Source organism: Cervus elaphus, chromosome 32 (genome assembly GCF_910594005.1).
Source record: "Cervus elaphus chromosome 32, mCerEla1.1, whole genome shotgun sequence".
Lineage (NCBI taxonomy): Eukaryota > Metazoa > Chordata > Mammalia > Artiodactyla > Cervidae > Cervus > Cervus elaphus.
Window position 1 is genome coordinate 10713507 of NC_057846.1, and position 16954 is coordinate 10730460.

The window sequence follows — 16954 nt, forward strand, 5'->3', positions numbered from 1 at the left end:
CGCCCCCCTGGAGGCCTGTCAGGAGGGAAAGGCTGTGTCTGTCACGTGACACCGTGGATGGGGCAGCCCAGCCGCTCCACAGGCTACCTACAGAGTGGAAAGCCGACCCTTGGGAGGCAGGACGTACTGACAGACCAGTCACGGACCTGCCAAGGATGCACAGCAAACGGCTTACACAACCGACAGCTCAACAGGCGGAGGAGGAGCAGCCCGGTCCAGGAGTGGACCGAGGCTCTGCACGGACTGTTCCACAGGGAAGATACCCAGATGGCCCGCGCACACAGGGAAGGGCACACAACATCGTTAGTCCTCAGGGAAACGCAGACCAAAGCGACCGCGAGACACCGTCACCCCCACGGAGACGGCAGTGGCAGCAAAGGAGCGCTGATGAGCACCACAGACGGTGTGGGGAAGCCGAGCCCCCGTGCTGCTGCTGGAGCCCAGGCTGTCCTTCCCCAGAAAGGGGACCGTGGGGCTCCGGCGTGCACTCAGGAGAGCCTCTCCCTGAGGACGCGGGGCGCCTTCCTGACCGCGACGCCGGCCCAGCCCGCTGACACATTTAAGTTGCACGTGCGATTACTGGGGAGACTGGGAGGCGCGCATGCACGTGCCTTTGTTCAGAGGGAACGCGTGGCTCTGGCACGTGGTGGCGACAGAACTGCGTGCTCCAGCCAGCGCTGTGGCTCTGGGATCTCGGCGGTGCCGGAGTCCCCCAAGCCGCTCGAGGCCACCTTCACTTAAGACGGGGCGTGATGCCTTGGGACGGAATCCCCACCCGACTGAAAGCACACTCGCAGGTCCGCCTCCAGTCCAGCTGGCGGTGTGGGTGCGGTGGGAAGGTTTGCCAGCACACCCTTCCTGTGTGTGCGAGGACGGTGCCCGCGTCGCGGGTGGTGAGCACTCTTTTGCTCTCAGCGCTTGAGGAGCAGCCCCAGGATGGTCTGAGCCTGCTCTCTACCCTTACGGGGTCTTCAGTGACTTCTCTGCAGGGCGGGGAGTGGGGCGGGATTGTGATCCACTCTGGACTAAGAGGACTTCTGTGGGCATGCTGTTCCTTCTCCCTGCGTCTCCAGGCTTCACCGCGCCTGCCCCCCAGTCCCTGGCAGTGATCGCAGCTGCCCAGCCCCAGCCGTCCACCGTGGGGACAGGGTGCAGGGGTCCCCCCGGGATTCCCTGCAGAGCAGGGCGGTCAAGATGGAGGTGGGGGCACGCTCAGCCTAGAGGCTTGGGGGGACCCTGTCAGATGGAGCAGGGACCAGAGGGCAGGATGCAGAGGGGTTTCCTCACGGGCAGCGCGGCCCCTCCCTCCCTTCAGGTTGGGGCTGATGGGTCCACACACGTGTGCCCGTGGGTCTGGGGTGACGGTGCCCACGTGGCAGGTGGTTGACGGGAGGTGAGGTCTGGGGCACCGTCTAGACACCATGCACGGATGGGGGGATGACGGGCCCCCCGAGACTCAGCACAGCACCCGATGCCCCACCATGTCTGTTCCCTCATCTCCCCAGGGCCAGCTGGAGGCCCACCAGGAGGAGGGCATGGTGGTCTCGCACATGGCCATTGCCGGCGTGGGCATCTGGGTCGCCTTCACCTCGGGGTCCACACTCCGCCTGTTCCACACGGAGACGCTCAAGCACCTGCAGGACGTCAACATCGCCACCCCCGTCCACCACATGCTGCCAGGTGGGGCCTTTCCTAGGGCTGGGGCGCGGGTGCGACAGGGCGCCCTCAGAGCCAGAGCTGAGGGTCGCGGGCCGTTCCTCGTGGTCAGCAGGCCCCGGCGTTGGGGGCAGGACCTATGGTGGAAGAGCCGAGGACAGGGGGAGACCGGCTGGAGGGTGTGGGGGACCTGGGGGGGTTACAGGGTGGCCCTGGGGTGGGGGGCAGGACCTGAGGTGGAAGAGTGGAGGATGGGGAGACCGGCTGGAGGGTGTGGGGGGTCACAGGGTGGCCCCTCTGGGCTCCACCAGCCCCAGGAGGGTGGGTGTTCCCACAGCAGGACTCGGAGCAGCCAGCATGCAGAGTGGGGGCGTGGGGGCCGCGTGTGTGTGTGTGTGTATGTGTGTGTGTGTGTGTATGTGTAGGCATGTGGCTGTTACACATGTATGCTTGTCATGTATCAGCACGTGGCCCGTGTGTATAAGTGTGTACATGCATGTAGCTAGTATGTACGTGTGTTGCCTGGCACGTGTGTGTGTCTCTGAGGGCCTTCTGGAAGTACGCTCACATTTCGGGCATGTCGTGTACTTCCCCACATGGGCCGCCTCTCCTGGCGGAGCAGAGGCTTCCCTGCACCGTGTGAATGGATCTGTGTAGGCCCCAGCCCCCAGTCCCCATGGGGGAGTGGCCCGTGTGGGCTGGGCTGTGGGCGGGCCCTATCTCGCTCTCTCCCCTTCCCGGCCCCTGGCTAACGCCCTGTGTCTCGCCCACCTGCGTGGCTCCTGCCGTCGGGCTCAGGACCCACAAGGCCCTGCCCGCTGTCACAGGCCAGTGCCTGCTCCCCCGCCCGCCCCACCCGCACCAGGCCTGGGTCTTTTCCTCCTGAGCTGTGGCCCATCAAGGTGGAGCCTCTGGTTGGCGCAGGCTCCGTGTCAGCGTGTTGTGTGAGACATCCTCACAAGCTGGGCGATACCCAGGGGTTCGTGCTCTGTCTGCATCTCGTATTTTACTACCGCCAGGCCTGGTGGGCTGTGAGGAAGGTGGAAGTTAGAGCAGAACTCAGGTGTGCTGTCATGAGGCTGCGGCCACACCGATGGCGGTGCCAGGATGCTCAGACAGCTCTCTGCCGCGGGTCTGGTTCTTGGTGCACCAGTGATCCTGGAGCAGGGACCCCCCTCTCGCGTCACGTCTTGAATCGTCTTACCCTCGGGCCAGTGGTGCACAGTGAGTGCCTGACACTCAGACCTTCAGTCAGCGCGTCTGCGCCCCGCGGGCCCGTGGCATTGCAGGTCGCCGGGCTCCCATCACCCCGGACACGCGTGAGTGAGCCTCATTCTACAGCCTCATTCTGTGTTCCTGAGGCCGCCCCAGTGGGTTTTGCTTTCTATGCAGAAATGGCAGTAACACGTAAACTGTCCTTTCGTGCTCTCTCTCTCAGAATGTGCAATTCCAGTAGGTTCTAGAGATGAAGACTTTCCAGGCCAGAGGAATAAGAGTTGGAAAGAAAAATATACTGTAACTCAGGCCTTTTTTTGTCACAGCGTTGATGACCTGTTTAGTTCATGGGGGCTTGGCCAGCTCCCCTGTGGGCCGGGTCTGCGTGTTGAGCTGCCTCTTTCTGTCCTCTCTGGAGCTCACTCTGAGCACCGTTAGTGCCATATCTTTGTCATAAAACGCGTTGGATTCAGCAGATGGTGGATGGTGGCACCTTGGGTCAGCACGCACGTTCGCAAGGGTAGCCGGTCAGTCTTCACAGCTCTGCTCTGTGGGTGGGGAGTTCTGGCCAAGGTTCAGAGGGTGGTGCGTCCTCCGGGTCACAAGGGACAGCAGGATGCAGCTGTTTCCTGCTGTCTCCAGGGCAGGCATGCAGGTGGAATGTGCTGAGAACTTGCGTCAGATCGGCCTTCGAACTGCCCAAGCAGTGAACACAGCGCCTTCCAGGGGTGAGACCACCAAATGAAACGGCCACGTTTCTGTCTAATTAAAAAGTCACTGTAACTTTTCTAAGTGCCATCAACCACATCACAAGGGAATTCAGCAACTTAAACCAGACTCAAGAGTGACTATTTATAAGCTAGGGAACAGACTGAGGTGTAGGCGGACATGCAGGTCCTAGGTACTGCTAAAGCCCCAGCCGCCCCCACAGGCACACGTTCAGGATTCCTGGGAACTTCATACACTGGCTTTTTATCAGTCACATGCCTGTGTTTAGAAGTAAAACCAGATCTTTGGCTTCCGTAGCTGTTCTTTTCGTTTGGTGGTAGTTGTTGCTGCAAAAGTAATCAAAAAGTGACTTGTGTAGACATGCTGACCTGCCTTTGGCTTTTGTGTTTAGACCATTCATTTTCACACTTTATCTAAGGGGAACTTCAGGTCAAATGCAGAGAAACTGGAAATGACTCGTTTCTGGGGAACAGAAGGGTCCAGCTGTTCTGAAGTGACCTGGCTTCCCGGGAGCAGCCTGGACGGCTGGTCTCGCGCTCGAGTTCAGCACTGAAAGGAGCTCTGCCAGACGGCCGCCCGGCCAAGCTCCCGTTGGAGGCGCTGCTGCTGGGGGCAGGGTCGCGGAGGGGTGGCCCTCCCTGGGACTGCCGAGTCTCGTCTCGGCGTTTCCCAGAGCTGCCCAGACCGCAGGGGTCTCCTGTCCGCAGGGCCTCTGCAGCGCTCAGTCGTGTCCCTTCCCTGGGAGCCCGTCCCGCACTGAGGTCTCTGCTCCCCTGTGCAGTGGGCTCTGGTGCACAAGGCTGCTGTCTGGTGTGCGTGTGCGTGTGTTCATGTGTGCGGCTCTGCCTGGAAGTGGATGGTTTCCCTGGACGGCTCTGGGGGATGCGCTTGGCTCTGGAAGCGCCGGCCCAGCAGTGCCAAGAGCGTCATGCTCGGATTGTCCCGCGGCCACTGCCGCGTGGTCCTGAGTGCAGCCGGGACGCGCCCGCCCCTCGGGGTCTTCCTCATCTGGCTGCAGCATCGCCCTGTGAGCTTAGGGCTCTGGCGACGCCCGCCCGCCCGGGAGGTGTGGCTCGGGGAGCACTCGGGGGGTCTGCAGTGTTTCTGGGCAGTTCCCAGGACACCTGCCCCGGAGCGTGGGCTGCGGGCACCAGCTGTCCTGTCCCTCCGTCCAGGGCACCAGCGGCTGTCTGTGACCAGCCTGCTCGTCTGCCATGGCCTGCTGATGGTGGGCACCAGCCTGGGCGTCGTGGTGGCCCTGCCTGTCCCGCGCCTGCAGGGAATCCCCAAGGTGACCGGTGAGTGCACGGCGCGTCTGCGCCTCTGGGGCCTCTTCCTGTCCCGGACGCTCACTGAGCCCACCGTCTGTGTCCAGCTGTGTCTTCGCTTAATGTGAATTCTTTAGATGGTGTCTCTCTCTCTTTTCCTCCCACCCTTGTTTCCTTCATTTCTTCCTGTAAAGACTGTGTTTATCAACTTGAATCATCAGGTCATGCTTTTATTTTCCTGTTTCTGTCATCAGTGGTCCAGGGAGACCCTCATCCCCAAAACATTTTCATGTTACCTCTTTCTCCACCTCTTAGTCTCTGCCTTGCTCTACACCTTTACTCAGTGAAGATGGATGCTGGTATGTTCTGCAGCAGAAGAGCCCAGCACCTGAGCAGGCTCGGTTGTGCTTTTGTGCGGTGTCGGGAGGAGCTCCAATGGGCATGGCCTTTTGCAAAGCATGTCAGGAGTCAGGTTTCCCCTTCAGGAGCCTGTCTCAGGAAGCAGCCAGATCTAGGAGCAAGGCCTGATGCAGAAAGAGCAGGAAAGAACCTGCAGGTCCAAACTCAGGGGCAGGGAGACTTGTCTCACCTCATTTGTGTATGGAAGGGAGCAACAGCCACAACAAAAAGTGTTCCGAAGAGAAACACTTCTAAACAGAAATTGGAAGGACACCCCATTCTTTTCAGTTCAATTCAGTCGCTCACTTGTATCTGACTCTTTGTGACCCCATGGACTGCAGCACGCCAGGCCTCCCTGTCCGTCAATTTGATGAAATTGACCAACTCCCAGAGTTTACTCAAACTCATGTCCATTGAGTCGGTGATGCCATCCAACCATCTCATCCTCTGTCGTCCCCTTCTCCTCCTGCCCTTAATCTTTCCCAGCATCAGGGTCTTTTCAGATGAGTCAGTTTTTTGCATCAGGTGGCCAAAGTATTGGAATTTCAGCTTCAGCATCAGTCCTTCCAAAGAACATTCAGGACTGATCACCTTTAGGATTTACTGTTTTAATCTCCTTGCAGTCCAAAAAACTCTCAGGAGTCTCCTCCCTAACACCACAGTTCTAAAGCATCAATTCGTTGGCGCTCAGCCTCTTCATAGTCCAATCTCACATCCATACATGACCACTGCAAAACCCAAAGCTTTGACCAGACGGACCTTTGTAGGCAAAGTAATGTCTCTGCTTTTTAATATGCTGTCTAAGTTGGGCATAACTTTCCTTCCAAGGAGTAAGCATCTTTTAATTTCATGGCTGCAGTCACCATCTGCAGTGATTTTGGAGCCCAAAAACATAGCCTGTCACTGTTTCCATTGTTTCCCATCTATTTGCCATGAAGTGATGGGACCAGGTGCCATGATCTTAGTTTTCTGAATGTTGAGCTTTAAGCCAACTTTTTCACACTCCTCTTTCACTTTCATTAAGAGGTTCTTTAGTTCTTCTTCACTTTCTGCTCTAAGGGTGGTGTCATTTGCATATCTGAGATTATAGACATTTTTCCTGGCAATCTTGATTCCAACTTGTGCTTCACTCAGCCTTATTGTTTTACCCAAATGAAACTTTACCTTCTCCGTTTGTTATGTGAAATGTCTCTCTACTACGGGATGGTGGACAGGTAGTGGGAGAGGATGGAGTAAAATGAACTGAGTGACCATATTAGGTGCCAATTTGCAAGTAAGAGGTGGAAGGCATATTAGAAGTGGGCTTCCCAGGTGGCACTAGTGGTAAGGAACCCACGTGCCAACGCAGGAGATGTAAGAGACTCAGCTTCAATCCCTGGGTTGGGAAGATCCCCTAAAGGAGGGCATGGCAACCCATTCCAATATTTTTGCCTGGAGAATCTCATGGACGGAGGAGCCTGGTGGGCTCCATGGGGTCGCACAGATTCAGACATGACTGAATTGATTTAGCACATAGAGCAGGTGAGAAGGCTCGGATGCAGAGAGTGAAACACCTCTTTTATCACTTTAACCATTCTAATCAAGTGCCAGACTGAGATAGCGTTGACGAAGGCCGTGGCTGTACTTTTTTAGACCGTGGTTTTGAGGGCGTTCTCGGAGTAACTGGAAGTGCAAGGGATCGTGGCCTGGGCGCTGTTTTCCTGCTGAGCTGTCACGCGCGGGGCGTCCCAAGTGGCCGGGGTGGTGGGGGGTGCGGGGCCCTGCCAGGAGGGCCGAGCTCAACCTGTGCCCTTGCAGGACGAGGCCTGGTCTCCTACCACGCGCACCACGGGCCTGTCAAGTTCCTGGTCGTGGCCGCAGCCGCCTTCAAGGCCGACAAGGACAGGCCCAGGGACAGCCCGCCGCCCAGCGCCGACCCCCAGGACGACGAGCAGCGGGACGCGCCCCCCGGCGAGGCGCCAGGGCTCTGCGCGGGCCGGGGCGGCCCCGACGCCGTCTGGCTGGGTGCTTCACCGGGCACCATCACCCAGGGCAGCGACGTTTCCTCCTCGTCCGGGTCCCCGACCCCGTCCCAGGGCTCTGGCTCCCTGGAGCCCCGGCCAGAGGAGAGCCTCGCCCAGGACCTCCTGCGCTTGCCCTGCACATCCCCAAGCCGAGGCAGGCGGGCCCGGAGGCCCAGGGCCAGCTCCGTGCTGGTGGCCTGTGGGGGCCAGGGCCACTGGCGCGTGAGCAGGAAGGCCAGGCCGCAGCGGCCAGAGGAGCTGGCGTCATCCCTCATGGTCTGGCAGATCCCCCTGCTGCACGTGTGAGCCGGGGCGCCATCACACAGCCACCCTGCTTGAGGATGGATCCCCGACCGTCTCTGGGGCCGAAATGTGCAATACCGTCCTGGGGGCGTCTCCGGGCAGCCCCTCGCTGCTCCTCGCGCAGCAGAGCCTGTGGTGAATGCTCGTGGAACTGGGGGTGTGGACGCCGTGTCCACGCAAGCGGGAGTCCTCGGAGGGTGCTCTGCGTCTGCCCGATTACCTGCAGAGCTCACAGACTCGGAACTCACAGGAAGTCCTGCATGTGTGGTAGTGGAGGGGTTTATTAACATTCTCAGAGCAATTTTACTTGATTCAGATTCACTACTTTTATTTATGTTGTATATCCTTTAACGCCAAAATAGACTTTGTAACAATGAAGAAAGCTGGCTAAAATATACCGGTCCAGGTGGTGTTATTTGCTTTCTGAGTTGAGCTGAGTTTTCCAAAGTGCTATAATGCGTGTATTATATATTTTTAACAAAGTAGTATTTTTATATCACAATTTTCTATTAAAAAAATTAACAAAGTTTCAGTCAATATATTATGTGTAACATTTCACAAATAATGTTTGCTTTGAACCAAAATGCTCAATTCCTATCAATAGAGTCAAGTGTCGACACCAAAATACCCACGTCAGAGACGCGTGTGTCTTTGTGTCACTGGAGATGGGCAGACGGCGTTTCGGCCTTCCCTGCTGTGTTTGCACCTGTCAACCAGGAGCACTTTCTGGCTTTGAACGCATCCTGAAAGATGTGTGGTGCTGGTCAGGGGGGTGGCCTTGCTGGCAGTGGACGCAGGACACAGGAGGGGTGGCCCTCGGTCAGCACAGCCCAGGCACACAGGCCGCCTGCCTTGGTCACCATGAGCGAGTGACCTGGGTTCACTGTGCTCCACGTGTATCTGTCCACCAATGTTCTACTCACTGGATGGTTAAAAACAGTGCAGGCATTCACCCGAGACAGATGTCTCAGCACTTTACAGGTGACTAAAAATGCTAATTTTGTGACTTAGCCAAATGTTTTCCAAGGTGCATACGTGCCCCCATGTGAAGTAATATCTCCCCATGTTTCCTTAAACTGCTAGCTGCCATCTTATTTCATAAATAAAGTCTTTTTATTTAAAAATACAACATCCACCATTGTGAGTTGCCTTTTGTTCCCATAAAACGCAGTGAAAGTGAAGTTGCTCAGTCGTGTCTGACTCTTTGGGACCCCATGGACTGCAGCCTCCCGAACTCCTCGGTCCATGGGATTTTCCAGGCAAGAGTACTGGAGCGGGTTGCCATTTCCTTCTCCAGGGGAATCTTCCCGACTCAGGGATTGAACCCGGGTCTCCTGCATTGCAGGCGGATGCTTTACCCTCTAAGCCACCAGGGAAGCTCCCATAAAACACAGAGGTGACTGTTACTTTCAAAGGATGGCCCGCTGGTCCCTTCCAGCTTGGCCTCCCCCGTGTCGATTCCAGAGGCGGTGCAAGGTCCCTGTGGAAGGATGCTTTCAATCCCCAGTCGCTGTTGAGAGACTCCAGGGACGCAGTCTAGAACTTCTCAGTCTTTATTTTTAGTGATGTCGTGTGGACACGTGCTCCCAGCGCCTGCGCGGCAGGAAGTCAGGCCAGGGCCGCAGGGCAAGGGGAGGCGGGCGGGTGGGCGCCCCGGGGCTGCAGGCAACACCGCGGGAAGTCAGGCTGGGGCCAGCCTTCCTGTGCTCCCCAGGTCTGGGACGACAGGGCTGGACTCACAGGAGGAGCGAGGGGAGGGCCGGGGCCTCTGCTGGGCCTGGGGCTCAGCCAGCACTGCCTGCAGAGCCTCTGCCGGGAGCGGTCGCCTGGAGCCCGGCCAGGGTGTGGAGCAGAGACAGGGCCGGGGCAGGGACCGTGGAGCTGATCTCGGAGCCCTGCCCTCCGTGTTCGCTGGCCTTGCTGGCAGTAACTGAGCACTGGTTAGCCTGACCGTCTGGCCGGGAACTCCGTCCCCCAGAGCGTCCACTTGGATCCAGAGGGCCTCGGTACGTCAGGCTCACACAGACCACCTTGTCTGCTGTGTGTGGCCCAGCGTGTAGGCTGCTGTTTGAGATGTGACCTTCCCGAGCGGCCGGGGTGTGTTTGCTGCTGGACAGCTCGGCCGAGCCCGGTGGGAGCATGGTGGGGAGGGCAGGGGCTGCGCAGAGCAGAGGCCTGCCCACCGTGGTGTGTGCACAGCCAGGGCACCCCTGGAGGGGACGCAGCGGCCACCTAGAAGAGGCAGGAAGGCTTCCTTCCCAGTGCCTGCAGGTGAGGTGTCAGGTGAGCAGGCGACAGAGTGTGTGATGCTCTCATCGGTACGTAACGGGGCTTATTTCTTCTGCTCATCCAAAATAATTGTTGGTTTCCTTCCTTGCTGCTAACCTACGGGATTCCTGTTCTGGCTTCAGTGGTTCTCAGTCGGAGCAAGTGCCCCCTCCACCTGGGGGCCGGGGTGGGGGGGCAGTCTGCTCACCATCTGCGGGGGCAAGGGTGCTGCTGGCATCCCGAGTATGGGCAGGGATGCTGACAGACCCCGCGGGGCACAGGGCGCCCCTGTGTGGGCAGGGATGCTGACAGGCCCCGTGGGGCACAGGGCGCCCCCGTGTGGGCAGGGATGCTGACGGACCCCGCGGGGCACAGGGCGCCCCCGTGTGGGCAGGGATGCTGACGGACCCCGCGGGGCACAGGGCGCCCCCGTGTGGGCAGGGATGCTGACGGACCCCGCGGGGCACAGGGCGCCCCCGTGTGGGCAGGGATGCTGACAGACCCCACGGGGCACAGGGCGCCCCCGTGTGGGGCAGGGATGCTGATGGACCCCGCGGGGCACAGGGCGCCCCCGTGTGGGGCAGGGATGCTGACGGACCCCGTGGGGCACAGGGCGCCCGAGTTCCCCCTGGTCGAGGCAAGTCTCGGCGGCTCCTCCTCCTTTTCTTGTGGCCCCAGCAAATGTTGCACAGTGTGATGTCTTTTCTGGTACGAACATACGGGATTCCTGTTCTGTTCTCAGATGTCCTCAACTTCTCACTGGTCTGTTTGGTTTTAGCACTGCTTTTCCAACTGGAGTATAAAACACCCTGTGTAGGTCCTGAAATGGAACTTCTCATGCAGACTAGCAGGTGTGAACAGAGGTAAAGGCCCACATTCAAACGGCCTCACTTACATTGGTCTTTAAGTAAGACGCACGATAGTGATAAATCTATAGCCTAAAGAAAATTGGGATCCACACTCAGCCAAGAGAAAGAGGAACCTGCCCTGGCGGGAGACCCCTAATGTTCCATATTTTAAGCAAGTTCGATATACACGCATCCAGATTTACAAGCACATCAGGTGTGGACTCCGGCTTCCGCGTAAGCTCAGAGCCTGGCATTCCTCGGGCACAGACCGTGGGGAAACGAGGGCTGTCCATCCAGATTTTGTGGCTCCGCAGGGTCCACGGCTGACATCAGGCTGACAGCTATGCCCTGGGCTCTGCTCCCGACCCTAGCCCCGGGAGAAACCCCATCCCCCATCCAGACTCATGGGCAGATAACTCTGGAAAGCCGCTTTGCTGGTACGTGAAGTCTGTGCCAGCATCTGAATCCCATTGCAGTGAGTTTTCCAGAAACACAAACCAGGGGTGAGAGCACCCGCCGTGCTCACCAGACGTCCAGCTGGGGCTCATTACTTCTAGAGCCTCCGTTCCCTCGTCTGTATACAGGAGGAGATTCAGATGAATAACGGGTGGAGGGTTTCACTGAGTTGGTGTCTAATAAGTAAGGCTCCTTATTTACTTTATGCTCTGGAGGTTTACTCATTAGGGCTTCACTATGAAGAGATGATTTGAAAAATTAAGCACTGTTCTGCAGTCAGAGTATGACCAGCGGGGAGGCCAGCAACATAGAGGGTACCTTTCGATTTGGATTTCTGTCCTGTTTAACCCTGCAGGTCATCAAAGCCCTTGTTCATACTGCTCCCTCGGGGACGACAGGGCTTCTCCCAGTCCCGGGACCCCCTTGCAGGCAGGACGCGCTGGGTTCCTCCGGCCGCGCGGCACCAGCCAGCACCGGGTTTGTGGGCTGGCCTGGCCCTCCGGCCGCAACATCCTCGTCCCGCGCTGTCTCCTTCTATAGTCACGGGCAAGCCTCCTGACACTCCTGTGCGGAATCATGCATCATAAACCAGGAGTCATGAGCTGGATGACAACTTGGGAAAGATCCCTCTCAAGACTCACAACCAGCCCCCTCTCCCCAAGGGTGTGTACGCCCCAAAGTTGGTCTCTGCTCACAGCACGAAGCGTCTCTGGGGTGGACAGAGTCAGTGCAGTGAAAGGAGGCGGCACTGAATTCGTTTCTCACAAGCGATTCCTGTTCTTGTAAGCCTTCCTGACACCACCCTCATGGCAGAAAGTGAAGAACTAAAGAGCCTTTTGATGAAAGTGAAAGAGGAGAGTGAAAAAGTTGGCTTAAAGCTCAACATTCAGAAAACTAAGATCATGGCACCCGGTCCCATCACCTCATGGCAAATAGATGGGGAAACAATGGAAACAGTGGCTGACTTTATTTTGTGGGGCTCCAAAATCACTGCAGATTGTGACTGCAGCCATGAAATTAAAAGATGCTTACTCCTTGGAAGAAAAGTTATGCCCAACCTAGACAGCATATTAAAAAGCAGAGACATTACTTTGCCAAAAAAGGTCCGTCTAATCAAGGCTATGGTTTTTCCAGTGGTCATGTATGGATGTGAGAGTTGGACTGTAAAGAAAGCTGAGCACTGAAGAATTGATGCTTTTGAACTATGGTGTTGAGAAGACTCTTGAGAGTCTGTTGGACTGCAAGGAAATCAAACCAGTCCATCCTAAAGGAGATCAGTCCTGGGTGTTCATTGGAAGGACTGATGTTGAAGCTGAAACTCCAATACTTTGGCCACCTGATGTGAAGAGCTGACTCATTTGAAAAGACCCTGATGATGGGAAAGATTGATGGTGGAAGGAGAAGGGGACGACAGAGGATCAGATGGTTGGATGGCATCACCGACTCAGTAGACATGAGCTTGAGTAAACTCTGGGAGTTGGTGATGAACAGGGTGGCCTGGCGTGCTGCAGTCCATGGGGTTGCAGAGAGTCGTACACGACTGAGCAACTGAACTGAACTGAGCTGAAGCCTACCTGATTTGCTCTCTGAAGCATGGATTCATTCAATCATTTGGAAGGACAGTGTTTCACTGTGAACATAAACCAGGGCTTTGGGGCTGGACTCCAATTCCTGCTCCACCTCACACAGAATGAAAGAGATAATGAAAGCCTCTGAAAGTTCAATTTCCTCAGCGGTAAAATGGAAGGAGTCCCCACCTCCTGGGGTCCTACACATGTGTGTGTGTACGAGTGTGTGTGTCTCTACACTTAGTATTTTGCGGAATTATACCTGTGCTTACATATAGACATACTGCATAGATTTATGTGAAGTCATACTTAATTGCAGATAACTTGCTCAAACATTATGAATTCATACCTTGAAAATAGTTTAAAGTAACTAAAATTTTTATTTCTTTTCCAAAAGAATATTTGCTAGGATCGATACTAATAAACGTATTGGCCATTTAATGATGGTAATATTTACTTGCTTGACGAGGGTTTATCGCCTCCTGGTAGCTTGCAGTCTGCTGAGAAAAGTGTGTGGATGACACCTGACATGGTCCACGCAGACCAGGGTGTCCACGCAGACCAGAGCGTCCACGGAGACCAGAGCGTCCACGCAGATCAGGGCGTCCATGCAGACCAGGGCGTCCATGCAGACCAGAGTGTCCACTGAGACCAGAGCGTCCACGCAGACCATAGCGTCCACAGAGACCAGAGTGTCCACAGAGACCAGAGCATCCACGCAGACCAGGGCGTCCACGCAGACCAGAGTGCAGGGCGATGAGAGAGAGGCCTTCAGCCTCAGTGAGGTCACTGGATCACTGACTCAGCAATGACTGAGGATCACAGTGCTGACGGTTCCAGGAGGCCACAGAGACAGGCTCTGCTGTCGTACTGACGTCAGGATAGCCAGGGCATGAGCGTGGGCCAGGCACTGTGTATGGTGTGAAATGACTGCACTGGCATGACCAGGGCGCAGTCCGTGTGTGCGCCCTGTTCAGTCAGGAGCCAGCAGTGCTCCAGAGAGCTTGGCAGCATCCTTTGTTCTGAGCACAAGGCTCTAGGCACCAGAAACACTCAAGACATGAAGAAAGGCGCCCCCACTGTTCACGGAGTAGCTCACAAAAGGATGGAGATGCACCCAGGGTTCAACAGAGCTGAAGGGAGTAGTCAGGCTGGGGTTGGGGGAATGCAGGGAAGCAACCAGGAGCAGGGCTTGCCTTTTCTACAATGTGCACAGAACTCTTAAATGAACCAGGGAATGCGGTTTCCACGCCAACACACAGATATTCTAATTAATTTTTCATGCCAAGAGACTCAAAGTACTTTGTAGTGATTGGATCAATTCCTGACAGCTACTGGAATTTAATTGCTTTTTTTTCCCTTGTGGAAGGCTGGGGGAGCGTGTGAACTCGGGGCTGTTAAAAGGAAAATGCTCAGGGCTATTCAAGGGAAAATGCTCTGCTCTCTGGTACTAGCACTCAGGGCTCAGAACCGGTGGCCGTGACCTGCCAGCCACCCCCTCTTCCACACACGATACACACTCTATGAGGGAGCACAGAGTTGGGGAGGCCAAGGTATTTGCTAGAAATCACCCTGAGCAGCAGTGACAGAATCAGAAGTGACAAGGGTGAGTCTTGCTCCCCTAAGATTACGACCTACGGCGCTGAGTGCTTTGTAGCCAGCATCGTGGTTTCTTCCCCGGGGAGGACAGTCACACCCCACTTCACAGAGATGGACAGTGAGCACAGACAGTAAAGATCTTGTCCAAAATTCACAGTACTTGCAGTGGTGAAACTGGTGTTAGAAACCCCACCAGCCAGATTCCAAAGTCCCGTTCTCCCCCCTGCTCTAGGAAGCTTCCAAATGTGGCTTTGAGCTCCCCCCACTGCCCCCAGCCTGGGACCTGGGTCACCTTCAGGGGCCTGTTAACCATCGTGACAAGGATGATTCCATGAGCTTTAGTTCTATTTTTCGGGCACAGTTTTGCACAGTGATATATTTGCACAATTGAAGTCTACCATCAAGAGCAGGCTCTGAGCCATGAGAATTTAAATAGCAAAATAGTTTTCTTGAAAGACTCTAGAGATAGATGTCTTTAAAAAATATTTAAGATAGCTAGTGCTTCTTGACATTTTTATACCCCAGGTTCAATTTCAGGAAATCTAGAGGTCCCTGGCATTTGAATGAACTCCTAATTAAATATATGTAATGTTTCTTAGATGGTGATTGCAGCAATGAAATTAAAAGACGCTTACTCCTTGGAAGGAAAGTTATGACCAACCTAGAAAGCATATTAAAAAGCAGAGACATTACTTTGCCAACAAAGATCTGTCTAGTGAAGGCTATGGTTTTTCCAGTGGTCATGTATGGATGTGAGAGCTGGACTATAAAGAAAGCTGAGCACTGAAGAATTGATGCTTTTGAACTGTGGTGTTGGAGAAGACTCTTGAGGGTCCCTTGGGCCGCAAGGAGATCCAACCAGTCCATCCTAAAGGAGATCAGTCATGGGTGTTCATTGGAAGGACTGATGTTGAAGCTGAAACTCCAATACTTTGGCCACCTGATGCGAAGAGCTGACTTATTTGAAAAGACCCTGATGCTGGGAAAGATTGAGGGCAGGAGGAGGACAGAGGATGAGATGGCTGGATGGCATCCCTGACTCGATGGACATGGGTTTGGGTGGACTCCAGGAGTTGGTGATGGATAGGGAGGCCTGGCGTGCTGCGGTTCATGGGGTCACAAAGAGTCAGACACGACTGAACTGAAATGAATGTTTCTCTGCATTTTCCATTGATCACATTGGGGCCAGCGTGCATTAAAAAAAATAATAAGCATCTAGGGACTTCCCTGGTGAGTCAGTGGTTAAGACACCGAGCTTCCACTGAAGGGGGCACAGGTTCGATGCCTGGCCGGGGATCTGGGATCCCGCATATGGCATGGCGTGGTCAAAAAGTGAAAAATAAAGCAAAACATCTGAAGTCTGAAAATAAATGAGGTTCCCCACCCGGCTTCTCCACTAGATGGTATAGAGATTGCACGGGTGTTTCAAGTTAATTCATTTATTTTTTCATTCCTTCAGTAAACGTTTACTGAGAACCTAGTATATGCCAAGTATTGTAAATCTGCTGGGGAGAAAAGTTAATATGACTTACGAGTGGATCTCTGGAAGCTGGCAGAGTGGTGGAGAGGACAGACCGGGACCTCAGTGGTGACAGCACCTGTGGCCGGGGAAGGCCTGGTGGCCCCTGGAGGCTGATGTAGACAGGTGGCCGAGGAAGCCAGATGGTGCTGTGAGGCTACGGTCAGGCCCGCGTTCCTCTTGAGAAGATTCGGGGAGAGTATACATTTAAACTCCCCTCCAGATATCTTCAAATCAAGGTGTAGGGTAAGCTGGTTATACGCAATCTCCGTTGAAAAAGGTAAAGTTTTTACCTTTCAGAGATGCACTAAAACGATCCCAGAAGATTCTAAAATACTTCTGACATCAGTTGGGTAAAATAAAAATGGTGCAGGATAGGAGTTATTTTAGCATCCAAAGGTCTGCATCCGCTAGAATTAATTGATAATTTAAGGATGTTATTTCCCAATAGTTTGCTCTATGTCTGCCTCCTTTAACCCCAATCCTGATGTATTGTACTTAGTAATTAAACGATCTTTTAAAGGATGGTCTCAGGGCACTAACTCTGGTACTGAAAACCGAAGAGCACGTTAACATTTAACTGGTGAAGACTGACGAAGGCAAAATTTTTAAAAATAACAGTAAAGACATAAGCTTTCTGTGCCTATGGAAATTTAATCATCACTTTTCACAAAACCTTTAAAAATAACATTGACCATCAGGGGTCCAGTCTTTTTTTAAAATTTATTTATTAGATGTGATTGAACTTCGTTGCTGCGAGCTTATTTTCTCTAGTTGCAGAGAGTAAGGGATACCCTCCAGTTGTGGTACGAGGGCTTCTCACTGCAGCGGCCTGTCTCCTGGAGGACGGGACCTAGGGCATGTGGACTCAGCAGTCGCGGCTCCCAGGCTTCAGAGCCCCACTCAGGAGCTGTGGTGGTGTAGTCGCTCTGAGGCATGCCGGATCATCCTGGACCAGGGATCAAACTCATGTTCCCTGCATTGGCAGGCAGATTCTTTACCATTAAGCCACCAGGGAAGCCCCAGCGGTCCAGTCTTAACTAGAGCTGACCCTGCAGGAGAGCTGTGTTCAGTAACAAAGCCGCGGAGGCTGGGGCGGGGTTGGGGGGGCGCACCTCGTGTC

General features: G+C 54.9%; 1 protein-coding gene and 1 long non-coding RNA gene across 5 annotated transcripts in view; both read left to right on the forward strand.

Moving 5' to 3' along the window:
* ARHGEF10 (Rho guanine nucleotide exchange factor 10) overlaps positions 1 to 8702 on the forward strand; it is a 59090-nt gene extending 50388 nt beyond the window's left edge. For 3 of the 4 annotated variants that reach the window (XM_043893418.1, XM_043893419.1, XM_043893420.1), the window contains 3 exons: positions 1506 to 1680; positions 4776 to 4898; positions 7065 to 8702. In XM_043893418.1, the coding sequence (XP_043749353.1) occupies positions 1506 to 1680; positions 4776 to 4898; positions 7065 to 7576 (810 nt within the window). In that variant the 3' untranslated portion in view covers positions 7577 to 8702. The remainder of the gene's footprint in view (positions 1 to 1505; positions 1681 to 4775; positions 4899 to 7064) is intronic. The other variant, XM_043893421.1, reaches the window with a different exon arrangement.
* Positions 8703 to 9565: 863 nt separating this feature from the next.
* Positions 9566 to 12052, forward strand: LOC122687868. Its single transcript, XR_006339247.1, has 3 exons — positions 9566 to 9856; positions 10620 to 10704; positions 11501 to 12052. It is a non-coding gene; the product is annotated as an uncharacterized LOC122687868 (long non-coding RNA).
* The last annotated feature ends 4902 nt before the right edge of the window (positions 12053 to 16954 follow it).